General features: G+C 38.2%; 1 protein-coding gene across 1 annotated transcript in view; it reads left to right on the plus strand.

Annotated features, from left to right (window-relative positions):
• The window catches only part of LOC119795168 (xenotropic and polytropic retrovirus receptor 1 homolog), a 59,121-nt gene that overhangs the window by 23,859 nt on the left and 21,639 nt on the right, over positions 1–13,623 (plus strand). Inside the window, exon 2 of the mRNA XM_038303023.1 lies at positions 1,839–1,890. Within this exon, the coding sequence (XP_038158951.1) occupies positions 1,839–1,890 (52 nt within the window). The remainder of the gene's footprint in view (positions 1–1,838; positions 1,891–13,623) is intronic.

Below are 13,623 nucleotides of genomic sequence, written 5' to 3' on the forward strand. Positions count from 1 at the left end.
GGGGGCCTGAATGAAATGAGTTTCTTTAATATATTCCAGTTGTGTTTCAATCTTCCTCTCTGTCTTATTCACTTCCATTTACTTCACTTTACGTCGATCGCAAACCTTTCAGCGGACTTATTCTCAGGTTTTAATGCGCAATGAAAACACTATCATCTGATATGTTTTTAGTGCGGTACAGAATGTTGATTTCCTGTTAGCACCGAATATAAACCTTCAAATAGAGCTAAACAATTAATCGGATTGATCGTGATTAATCGATTATTGAAATAATCGGCAACTAATCTAGTAATCGGTTTATCAATAACTGGAGCATAGGGACTGTAAAATATGCTTTTAGCTGTCAGAACAACCCACTTAGCAGGGGCGGCACCAGGAATTTGGGGCCTCATAAAAAGGCATTGATATTGGGGCCCCACCCAAAAAATATATGTAAGCCTTTAAACTGCTATAAAGATGTATTAATTTATTTAATTCATTATCAGTATGTAAAATGACATGTGGCACGTAAACCCGGGTATAAGCAAACTGCCGGTGACAGATTGGGAGACCTAATGCGATGCAGGATGGGTGTTTTGGTCAATATATATTTATGCTTTGTTTCGCTGGTTTTTGCTTAAAAAGAGGGAAAACACAAAATTATTTATTTCACCGCTCAATTTTCTTTTTATATTTGAAAAATATATCGGGAAAAATCTTTTCTTCTTCTTTTGGGGCCCCCCTCAGGCAAGAGCCCTTAGAATATTCCTAAATTTCCCCTCCATGTGACACCCCTGCCAGTTAGAGCTCTAATTTTAATAAAAAAAAATACATATATGAATATTTTGCATTCAAGATAAAAAATAAATGTTTTTGCTGGTCAGTATGCTCTATCCAGAACCCCTCAAGTGGAAAAGTTTTAGTTTCACCAGGCTTAATTTAATTAAAAACCTTCTTAAAGCGACCTTTGGCTCTCCGATTATTAATCGATTTAATGGAAAAAATAATCAACAGATTAATCGATTTATAAAATAATCGTTAGCTGCAGCCCTACATTCAAATATTCGATAATGCTTAATTGGGAAGGCTACTCTTCCTCATCATGAGTAACAGTGTCGATAAAGTTTGGCCCCCCTGAAACCAGGTTTAGCGTTGCTAGTTTAGCTTTCCTTTACAAGCTGCAGCAGAGCTTCAGACTAGCTGTGTGGGTTATATGATGACCTTGGTTTCTCTACTGTTGGGCACAAAAGCACGTTTGTCCTGCTTGGCTCCCTTAGCTGCTGTTAAACACTGAGTTCTTTGTAGTCTCTCCAGTCCTTCTGACTTTCTGAAACACTTACTGATCACTCGACTATCAACCCTTCAACCAAGAGGGGACAAAAGAGACTGACTGTCCTGTTCTCTCAGTCCTGACTCAGCGTCTGCTTCATCACACCCTCTTCATTACAAATGACCTCCTCCCAGCAGCAACTGTGGCTCCATCTACTGCGTGTTTGCGGTTTTAACAGGACCGACTGGAAGCATCAGGGACATTATCCGAAGAAGAAAATCTTTGTATCTGTTTTTTATTGAAACTTGTAATAAAAAAAATTAAACGTTTTTTTTGTTTTGTTTTTCTAAATGAAATGACAAAAAACATTATACATGGAGATAACGGATGAAATCGGAATAAAGGCTACAATTTTATGCCAAACTTTGTTAATATTCGGCTAATGTTGGGGGGGGGACACAATTTTGCAATTGCAACGGAGCAGCAGGGTCCATGTCAGAGAAGGAACATAAACGTTTGATTTGTAACAGAGAAAGAAAAAAATCCTAATCTGCATTACTGATGATGGGTTTTCTTGTTTTGTTGACAGGCATTTAAGGAGATGTTGTATGCTGCACAGGACCAAGCTCCATCCATTGAAGGTATTTCACAGACCAACACCAAGACAAACATTGCACAACTAAACAAGGTCACATAATAAATGTAAAGAACATTTAATAAGCCCCCTTATTTAAAGTCTATTTAGTTAATTTGCACACAAAAAAAAGTTACATTCCTTCCAGTGCCTGCCCGTTTTTGGTTCCTTGTAGTAAAAGAAGGCAGTAAGCATGGCATAAGATGGTTATTATACAGCTTTGACTGCATTTTCTTTCTTTACACTCTAAACATGTAATATTGATCAAACTGGCTTCCATTCACCCTTTTTATGTCTTGTAACCAGATTACAGCCAGTTAAGATGGACACAAGTCCAGATTAGAACAGAAAAATGTTTAAAACAAAAATCATCGTATTGTAGCTGCAAGTGAATATAAAGACTTTTTGAGATTTGTGGGGAAAAACTGCAAGAATATAAAATCGAATATTTTTCACCAGCAGGTTTTAACATTTTCATAGTTAATGTAGGTATTTATAGTGTTTCTCCACAGCTCAGTAAGAACATGAGAAATAATGATCAGAGCTCTCTCTCTCCTTTGTACATAACAATCCATTCTCCTGGCTTTTGAACACCTGTGGAGTTAAACCATTTATTTATTTTTCATATACAGTTTCACAGAATTCAGTTCAGTTTATTTATATAGCACCAATTCACAACACGTGATCTCAAGGCACTTTACAGTTCAACCAGATCATACAGTCAAATGAATTCAAAGTTTTCTAGCTAAGGAAAACCAGTTGATTGCATCGACTCATTGACTCAAAGGCAATCCCTCACACTAAACATGCTTGTAGCGATAGTGAAGAGGGAAAACTCCAAAAGAAACCTCCAGCAGAACCAGGCTCAGTGTGAGCGGCCATCTGCTGAGGCCGACTGGGGTTCAAGCAGACAGAAGCAGAGATAGAAAAATCAGCTGCAAAAGGCGGCCCCGTCCAGGAAACACACAGCCAGGCAGACGAGCTTCGAGCCAGCTCCCATGTCAGAGGATGAAGAGAACACATCCACTCTGTCACGGTCAGAGAAACAGGACCACACTGGAAAACAGGCTGATCTCCAACATCTATAAACATCGATGTTGATGGAAGCAGCACAGCTGATATTTCTCTGCAGGATGGAGTCACAGCCAAACAGGAAGAGACGAGGCGAAGCTACTATGAGAAAAGGCAGAGAGAGCAGAACGTTAGAGACTGAACTAACAGATTCTGCAGAGTGGGAAAATAGAGATAGAATGATGAAAAAGGGTCCCTATGTCCTCCAGCAGTTTAAGGCTATAGCAGCATAGCTATAAAGATTCTAACTATAAGCTTTATCAAAAAAGGAAAGATAAAAATCTCCTGGAATAGGTTTTCTGGTTGTTTGATGCTGTGCATCCAGCTGCAAAAGTTCAGATACACTATATTGCCAAAAGTATTTGCTCACCTGCCTTGACTCACATATGAGCTTAAGTGACATCCCGTTCCTAATCCATAGGGTTCAATATGACGTCGGTCCACCCTTTGCAGCTAGAACAGCTTCAACTCTTCTGGGAAGGCTGTCCACAAGGTTTAGGAGTGTGTTTATGGGAATTTTTGACCATTCTTCCAGAAGCGCATTTGTGAGGTCGCACACTGATGTTGGACGAGAAGGCCTGGCTCTCAGTCTCCGCTCTAATTCATCCCAAAGGTGTTCTATCGGGTTGAGGTCAGGACTCTGTGCAGGCCAGTCAAGTTCATCCACACCAGACTCTGTCATCCATGTCTTTATGGACCTTGCTTTGTGCACTGGTGCACAGTCATGTTGGAAGAGGAAGGGGCCAGCTCCAAACTGTTCCCACAAAGTTGGGAGCATGGAATTGTCCAAAATGTCTTGGTATGCTGAAGCATTCAGAGTTCCTTTCCTTGGAACTAAGGGGCCAAGCCCAGCTCCTGAAAAACAACCCCACACCATAATCCCCCCTTCACCAAACTTTACACTTGGCACAATGCAGTCAGACAAGTACCGTTCTCCTGGCAACCGCCAAACCCAGACCCGTCCATTAGATTGCCAGATGGAGAAGCGCGATTCGTCACTCCAGAGAACGCGTCTCCACTGCTCTAGAGTCCAGTGGCGGCGTGCTTTACACCACCGCATCCGACGCTTTGCATTGCACTTGGTGATGTATGGCTTGGATGCAGCTGCTCGACCATGGAAACCCATTCCATGAAGCTCTCTGCGCACTGTTCTTGAGCTAATCTGAAGGCCACATGAAGTTTGGAGGTCTGTAGTGATTGACTCTGCAGAAAGTTGGCGACCTCTTCGCACTATGCGCTTCAGCATCCGCTGACCCCGCTCCGTCAGTTTACGTGGCCTACCACTTCGTGGCTGAGTTGCTGTCGTTCCCAAACACTTCCATTTTCTTATAATACAGCTGACAGTTGACTGTGGAATATTTAGGAGCGAGGAAATTTCACGACTGGATTTGTTGCACAGGTGGCATCCTATCACAGTTCCACGCTGGAATTCACTGAGCTCCTGAGAGCGACCCATTCTTTCACAAATGTTTGTAAAAACAGTCTGCATGCCTAGGTGCTTGAATTTATACACCTGTGGCCATGGAAGTGATTGGAACACCTGATTCCAATAATTTGGATGGGTGAGCAAATACTTTTGGCAATATAGTGTATCTTAACTCCAGCATTGAATACTGGGACCTCTTGACACGGCTTGATGCTGTCCACCACTGACTTTGCATCTTAATCAGATGCTTCGACGTCCAAAAGGCGTTTGACACCAATGCATCGTAACCAGTGAAGTTGTGAGTTGCAGAACGTTTATGATCCATCAGCTTGTTTGGCCCTTAACAGAACTAAATGAGACCTGAGAAATAAACAATTTTATTTTTTAAATTCTGATCATACTGGAACTCATGCGCTCCGATGTGGACGTAACTGGTGGCTAAACGACAGACAGGTTGGGGTGTAATTCGTGGCATACCTACTTTATATTTTGTAACGTTGCATTTGATTTACAAGCAGGGGAAAACTAACTTTGCCTGTAAGTTCTCGCTTAAACTGTTGTAGACTAACCCAGAACCTGTGGACCAATCATGTTGGTTTAAGCCGGGGCTGCAGCCGTACCAAACTAAATATGGCGGCACTGGAGCTGCTGCTATCACCTAATTTTTTTGAGTCAAATCAATAAATTTATCTGTGAAGGAACAGCAGCAATGTAAAAGTGCACGCTGTTGAGGTTTCTCATGATGTCTGGGCGCTGGTCCAGATTTATAATGTCTAGATGTAAACTTTTGCGCTTCAGATGATCAATCTGGCTTGGTAGATCAAAAGAAATTGGGAAATGTTTCTTTTTTGCTTTTATTAAGGTTTTATTCAGTCATTTATTTAATCTAGAGTTTTCATATTTCTAAATAGAATGCACTCAATTATTAATTACTAACTTATTATTCTTTCAACGAAAATCTAGGGTCATTACAACCAAAGGCTTTTCTATATTTTAATTAAATAAAAGCAATTTTCTTTTATATACTATTGGCTTTAATTGTATAACTAACCTCGGAACATGTTTATAGGTTAGTTGTTAAACACTGCAAAAATCAAATGATCTTGCAATTCTTCGAGACACACTAAGGATAAAAAAAAAAACCCATTGAAATGCTTTTTCTAAATAGTTCACAACTTTCAATCAGACTGAATTGAATTTAGTTGAATTAGAGCCACAATAACTTTTCTAACAAAAACAAGTGTATTTATTCCTCATGACAAATTAAATTACACGACTTTTTGGAAAGATTTTTATTTTATTTTAACTAATTTGAAATCTGAGTTAAAAAGGAGAAGTCTCGTTCTGTTTCTGATGCTTCTGCTTCTTTCAGAAAGCTGAGTAAGAATAAAGAGGGGTGTTGCTGGAAAAATAAACCTTAAAAAACCCTCAATTTTAAAATGGAAAGTATAGGCTGTTACTGAGACAGACATGTCATAAAGATAATGATGATGATGATGATGCAATGTGTTGAGACCTAGAGTGAAAACAGCAGAATAAGGCCAAAATGGGATAAGAAAATTACCGTCTTCTGCCTCCACCGTCTGTCCTTTTGCTCTGCAGGGAGACGATAGAGGGAGTGGTCAGCACTCTCCAATTTAGTTAATTTGGTGTCTTGTCTAAAAGTGTCTTTAGTTGGAACACTGTGAATCACTTAGTCTGCACAGAGTGACTCAAAACCACATGCTCAGACTGATGGTTGGATGCTGTTGATGAGACACAGATATAAAAGGTCCCCAAAAAACATTGTAACTGGAAATCTTTAATAGTTTGAATGGGAAAAAGGGAAGAAATATTTTTGTGTATAAAATAAGTTTCTGTTGATAGAGAAGCCAGTGTGTAGGTTGTTGAAATGTTACTTATTGCAAAGGTTTTTTTTTTTAATAAAAATATAGCGTTGATATTAAATATTTGTGTATATACCAAATGTTAAGTTTTAGAAAATGCTGTGATGAGCTAAGGCTGGGCGATATGAACAAAATCTAATATCACAATATATTTTGGCTATAATCAGGAAACGAGTGAATAAAATTGCACTGATATTCACATTGAAACTTTTGGTTTCACATTTAAAACATTTTATTTTAACATTTTATTTTAAATCAAAGCTTTTCATCAATAATGATACAGCCACAGGGTTAGGGTTACAAGGTAACAAGATCCCAGCAACCAAACAGGAAACGAAGCAAAAACACACAATGCTAAATAAAATGTAAAATAAAAAAGAGCTCTTTTGTGCATAATAAAAAAATGCAAATGAAAAACGAAATCGACCTCAAATTACAAAAACAAAAGTGGAAATACTTTCCAAAAATTGGAGCATTATCAGAGCATCTCAAAACTATTTGTATCGATCTTGCTGGGAATTTTATAGATTTTAAAAATTGAAATTTCATGTAAATTTGAGAACATTGCCAAGTTCAGAGAATGGCTGCAAAACCTCTGAACAAGACCACATAACATTACTGGTATTAAAGCATCTAAAAAAACATTTAAATAACATAATAAATAGTGTCTGTCATTTCCCTCCATCTTATTCTTTTTCTCTCATATGAGATAGCAGCCAATCGGCTTCACAGCTGATTTATTTAACATTTCAACTTGTGTGCAGGCAGACGCTGACATGTGGAGGATACAACATTCTTCATTTTGCAGCGGATGACATTTTAGGTGGAGGAATAAATGTGTAAGGCTTCCTTTTGCAGCAATGGTTTTACGGCACATCTGACAAATTACTGCCTTTTGTTCGACGTCCTCGGTGTCTGCTATATAAGATTGCTCATCTGAAACAACTGCTGTCGCCATATTTCGTTTGCCGGTTTCTGTTGTGTTTATTCCATGCAGAAAATAATCCTGTTTGGAGGAGGGGTTTATGATACATTCAAAGTGCCTGGAGAAGAAATAAAACTCTCAGTGAAAAAGATGCAGCCGGCTTTATATCCTCATGAATTTGTATTCAATGGTTGTGCTGTTGAAGATTCTCAGTCATCCAGGACATAGTCATTCCAAAAAAAGTTTTTAAAAAAATCCATTTGACTTTTTTTCCAAGTTTGAAGACATTTTTCGTCCCATACAGGAAGCTTTTTCAATTCAATTCAGTTTATTTCTATAGCGCCAATTCACAACACATGTCATCCTATGGCGATTTACAGTTCAACCTGATCCTACAGTCAGATTGATTCAAAGTTTTCTATCTAAGGAAACCAGTTGATTGCATCGACTCATTGACTTGAACGCAAAACCTCACACTAAGCATGCTTGTAGCGACAGTGGAGAGGAAAAAATCCCTTTTAACAGGAAAAAACCTCCAGCAGAACCAGGCTCAGTGTGAGCGGCCATCTAATGAGACCCACTTCGGTTAAAGGAGACAAAAGCAGAGATACAGAAAGCAGCTGTAAAAGGCGTCCCTGTCCAGGAAACACACAGCCAGGCAGACGAGCTCCAAGCCAGCTCCCATGTCAGAGGATGAAGAGAGCACATCCAGCCAGTCATGGTCAGAGAAACAGGACTACACTGAAAAACAGGCCGATTTCCAGCATCTATAAACAAAGGTGTTGATGGAAGCAGCACAGCTGATATTTCTCTCTAGTATGACACACAGCCAAACAATTTCAATTTCCAGCTTTTTCAATTCAAATGTCAGAAATAGTGTTGAGTTGGTTTCTGCAGAAGCCCAACAATGTCTTGTTTTTGCTTAGACAGCTCTATGGTTGCGATAGAGTCATTTCAAGTATTATGCGTGTGCAAACTCAGATTACATCGAGTATATTCGATGCAATGCCCACCCCTGTTATGAACTATGTTCTGATGATAACTATGATGAAGGTAAATCTTGGTGGCTGTTAATCTTTATGTGCAAAGCACCCAAAACTTTACCAAAGGAGACACAATATTCGAAAAAATACAACAAAAGAACACAAAACAAAAACAGCTACACTCATTAGTGAAACTTTACTGCTCTAAGTATACTAAGTATGAAATTTCAATGTAAAAAATTCTAGAAATGCACAGATTTAGGTTACTGCATGTTGGAGTACTTCTGTTAGGTTGATCCTGATGTTCTTTTTTAAGAGAAATGTATTCCCTCTGTAGGCAGATCAGAGTGTTTTACTTTTTTTTTTTTTTTTTTTTGTCTCTGGTCTTGAATGCTGGGAGGATTTTTGCTGGTATTTCTCTCTTTTTTTATATTTATGATGCATAACCATAACAAGTAAGGTAATTGTTGACATCCGGGAGCAACTCATTAATTCAGTTTCAAGTCAGTTTACTTCTATAGTGCCAATTCCCAACACGTCATCTAAAGGCGCTCTACAGGGACAATTCAACCTGATCAACCAGTCAGATTGGTTCATGGTTTTCTATCTAAGGAAAGCCAGCTAATTTTATCGACTCGTTGACTCAACAATGCTTGCCTCAATTCAAGCCCCATCTTCCATCAACTCTTAGGCCCACTGGGAGACCTTTAGTAAACAATATGGAAGAACTCCAAGCCTTTGTATCTCCATCACAGAGCGCTGACTTTAGTACAGTAATTTTTATTTTATTTTTTTACTTTAAATGCAGCAGGTTATTTTTTGGACTCATGTACAACCATCCAGATCTTGCAATAAAAAAAATGTAGGAAGATGGTCGCTGGAAGCCAAGGGACCCTGCAACAGTGTTTTGAGGCTACAGAATGGACTGCATTGGGCAGCCACATGGAGAGGACATTGGTGCAAGGAGTGAGTGTGTGACTGACTACATAAACTTCTGTGTTGATAATACCTTCCTTACCAGAACAGGAAAATGCTTCCCCAATGATAAACCCTGCATCACCAGTAATCTGAAGGAATTGCTTAGCAAAAAAAAAGAGCCTTCTGGAAGGGATTTGGGGAATTATTGAGGAGCATACAGAAGCCATTTGAGGTGTGGATGAGTAAAGGCAAGGAGGCAGGGAAGTCACCAGGTCCTAATGGTGTCAGATCCAGAGTCCTGAAGTCCTGTTCTGGGCAGCTCTGTGGGATTCTACAGCACCTCGTCTACCTTAACCTGACCCTGGAGACAGTTCCAGAACCAAAGAAGATGCAGCCATCAGTCCTCAGTGACTATAGACCGGTTGCCCTGACATCCACATCACGAAGGTCACAGAGAGACTTCTTTTGGTTCATCTCAGCAAACAAAGGAGCAGCTATCAAGACCCTGCAGTGTTTATATTGCTGTGGAGCTGGAGTTGAAGATGCCATTATACACCTGATACAACAAACCCAATGTCACGTAGACAAGACAGACAGAGCTGTGACGATCATGTTTTATGACTTCTCATCCTGCATTAAACATGATTCAGCTTGACTGACTTTGTTAGACACTCTACAAGACTCAGTGGGAGGCATCAAGAATAGCCTGGATTAAAAACAACCAAACAGATCACAGTTTGTTAGACTGAGGGGTCAGCTGTCTAATTAAGTGGTCAGCAGCACTGAGGATGGTAAACTCTTCATTCCTTATAACTTTGTACAAGTCTTACTTCCAGTACCTGACAGAGTCCTGTCATCTAGGGCTGGGCGATAAGACGATACATATCGTACAGACGATCAAGGATTTTTTATCAAAAACATAATGTGCACAAATTAGGAATAGTTGTTTTAGCCATTCATGTAAACAGAGTTTTATGGGGCCCCCAGGGCCCTACTGTAGGCAACTACCCAGTATTGCCTAATGGTAAATCCCCCCCTGCTGACAGGCTTCTTATGCATGTGGTGTGAATAGATCAATCCGCCTACTAAACTTCTAATTAGAAATCATCTCCTAGTCCCTTTAATTCACTTTATGAATCCCAAAAGGAAACTAGATGTTGTTGTGTTGTTGCCCATAACCGGACGTTATGGGTGATTTTCTCATCATGGAATATTTTTATTACTAATATGCTGGATTACTTTTTATCTGTGGACCCTTATGGCTGAATGGAGTAGAAACAATTGAAGATTTCATTTATAAAACTGCTACTGGACGCCTTCAAAGGTATGTCACTGTGGCTGCTTTGATTGTTTACATTTTGACATGCTGCTATATCTGTTTTAATTGTGCTTTGGTGCTTGCTATGTCCATAAAATTATCTTGGTGGTTGAATTGTGGAGGATCTAAGCTTTCCAATGATGTCTAACATCTCTATAGTAGAAAAGTTTTTACCGGTGGAATTTTATGCATTCTGAGTTATTACCCAACTTAACATCCACCGGGTCGCCGGCGACCTGGATGTCTTAGAGAGGTTAAGAATTTTTTGAAACTCATACTTTTTCCCTTTTTCTTGAGTAAAGAGGTCAAGTTGATGCTTCAACTTTTACCAGAGTGTTTTTAAACTGCAGTATCTATACTTCTACTTAAGTAACCAATGTGTGTACTTTTGACACCATCGTGTTGTTTTTAGCCATGGGGGGTTTCTTTAACAGGTTGATGTTGATGACTGTAGGCAGGAAGGTCTGGAGAAGCCTTTAAAGTCTGAAGACAATGCTCAGGGTTGCCATTTTGTTCTTTATAATCATTGGTCACATTTATTTTGAAATTCAATGTATTCATCTACTGATGTGCATCTAAAAAGTGACAGGCTACATCCTGACACTGTTATTCCTTTTTTAGCCTCAGTATATTTGAAAGGATAATCCTTGTTTCTTCAGTCTGTGTTTAAGTTGACTAAATTAAGTCAATATCTAGATTTAGCCTCTTTGCGTCTTTGATGTTTGGATGAGAATTGGTTTGTTGTTAGAGTTTGATCTAACCGTACCATTACTCTGCATGTATCAACATGTGATTACTTTAGATATTTTTATCTCTGTACCTCAAAGACTTGCAGCAGCCTTTTTTTGTAGTAATTTCACACTGGGATTTTACGAAGCTAAACGATCTAGTCAGAAACTGTTTCTGCTTTGTAAAAAAACAACAAAAACCTTTTGCTTTATGACATGATCAGAATGAGCAATTTTACATTTTTTATTTCAAGTTAAAGTAAATAAATCAAATTAACCTTTTTTTCTTTTAAAAAGATTGAATTTAAAAAGGTTTCGGTACAAAAACTCTACCAAAGGTAAAATTCAACAGCAGTAATTAAATAGTCGCTTTAAAGTTCACACTCTGAAGCTTTCTGCTGCCGCAGAGCCACTTTTGGACTCAAATATTTAAACTAAGTATTAAAATGTAAATGTAATGAACACAATACTTTTTTGTCTCCAACCTCAGAAAATACACTGTCAGTATTTCCTATTTAGGGTTCTTTTTTGTCTTGTGGTTTAAACTACACTTTATTGTCTTAAAGTCTTGTTATTTGTATTGTTATTCAAGAAAACTAATGATTCATTTAAAAGTCTGATGACCAAACCCAATTTATATTCTTTACTTTATAAATTTATATGATTTTTTTATAGTAGATATTGTAAAAATAAAAACATTAGTTTGGTGTTTCTCTTAATTTGTTTTGTTTACTAGACCATCGGTCTGCAACACAGCGCCAGAGCCTGGCTGTTTTAACCCTCTATAATGGATCATAATAAAAATTAAAACATATTAATGGTTTTGAATGTAGTATAATAACATTTTCCTGTCCTGTAAGCTTATATTTGAGGTGAACTTCCCCAATCTAGTTTTTTTTTTACACAATTCTCCACAATTAGCAACATCTGATAAAATAATCTGTGTGTTTTTATTTTTCCTAACATCCAAAATCTAGAAATTCAAATCCATAGGAGCAGATTTCCTATAGCAGATATTTTACAAAATGAATAAGTTGTTTTATTATAAAGGTTATAAAAAATGTGAGGCTTCCTATGATTTTAGTTAGGCTGGACTCTTGGATTTAAAGGTTGCCGACCCCTGCAAGTAGAGCAGTGATTCCCAACCCCTACTGATCCACGAATGCATTGCAGACGGTACAGTAAAATATTTTATTTCTTAGGTAGTTAAAAAAAATAAGGCTGGGATCTGTTTTGCTTTGTGAGGACTCAATTTAAAAATTAAACAAAAAAGTATTTTAGTCTTACTGTACATGTTTGAGTTCAGCTTAAGCTTTGACACATCAAAACCAAGCGGAAAACAAAGTAAAAGTACATCAGTCCGACTATAATTTTTGTTCTATATTTTGTTTTAAATTCCTCAAGTTTAAATGTGATTATTAGGGAGCTCCAGTTTGATAAAGGCAGATTTATAGTATAACTTTATTTAGATTGTTTTTCATTTTAGATGGAAAGCATACGGTACCTAACAATTGCAGGCTCAAATTAAAATATTGAGTAAAAAAGTTTTTATTTTATAATCAGTTATTGTACGTTCCACTTTTGGACAATCGTCAATACTTTTGAGTGAGAGGGGGACGGATGGTACGACAAAACACTGAAGGTTTACACAAGTCAAAAGAGGTTGGGAGACACACTGCTGTAGAGTAGCAGACCAGGATGCATGCAGGTCCCATGAAATGACTTCACCACCAAGTGCAGGATAAGGCAAGGAAAATATTTGGACTATTAGTCCTATTTATAAATGCATAATGATGGTAATACCTCGCCTATTAAGCCAGGCCAACAATCCCCTTTAAATACCCTTTCAGAGACATAGACATGTATGGGACATTGCAGACTGACAAAGAAGCCAAACGACCTCTATTCCAAAGGGATGGACCCGTTCGTCCGTTACAATTTGCATGTTTTCTGAACGCTTTGTTAGGCTCTGTATAAAGCCTTGAACTCAACGCTATTTCTGACATTTTGAATTGAAAAAGCTTCATGGATGGGAAGCGAAACGTCTTAAAACTTGGAAACAAAGTCCAGGGGATTGTTTTTAAACTTTTCTAGAATGGTTATACAGATGTTTAATTGACAATGAGAGAAATATAGATTTTTTCTGCTTTAAAATTTGTCTTGTTGATTCACTGAAATGAGTATTTTTAAATTCATTTAAACTGCCAGTGATTTTGCAACTGATTTGACTTTCAGTCATCATAGCATGTTTCTACAAGATTTCACCTTGATGAACTTTGCACTCCTGTGTTGCTCACAGTAAACGTTAAGGATTGTAAATAGATTGTGAACAGTGTCTGGTGATTATCAGTGAGAAAAAGCCAGCGTATCAGCACTGTCTGCGAGTTCAGCGTCTAATCAGAGCCTTGTCAGCACAGAGGTCGATCGCTGCAGAAGGTCAGATGCTGCTGCTTAGCATGATGTGAATCACAGGCTTTTCCATTCT

This window comes from Cyprinodon tularosa, unplaced genomic scaffold (genome assembly GCF_016077235.1).
Source record: "Cyprinodon tularosa strain WSP-4 unplaced genomic scaffold, ASM1607723v1 ctg501, whole genome shotgun sequence".
NCBI classification, from domain to species: domain Eukaryota; kingdom Metazoa; phylum Chordata; class Actinopteri; order Cyprinodontiformes; family Cyprinodontidae; genus Cyprinodon; species Cyprinodon tularosa.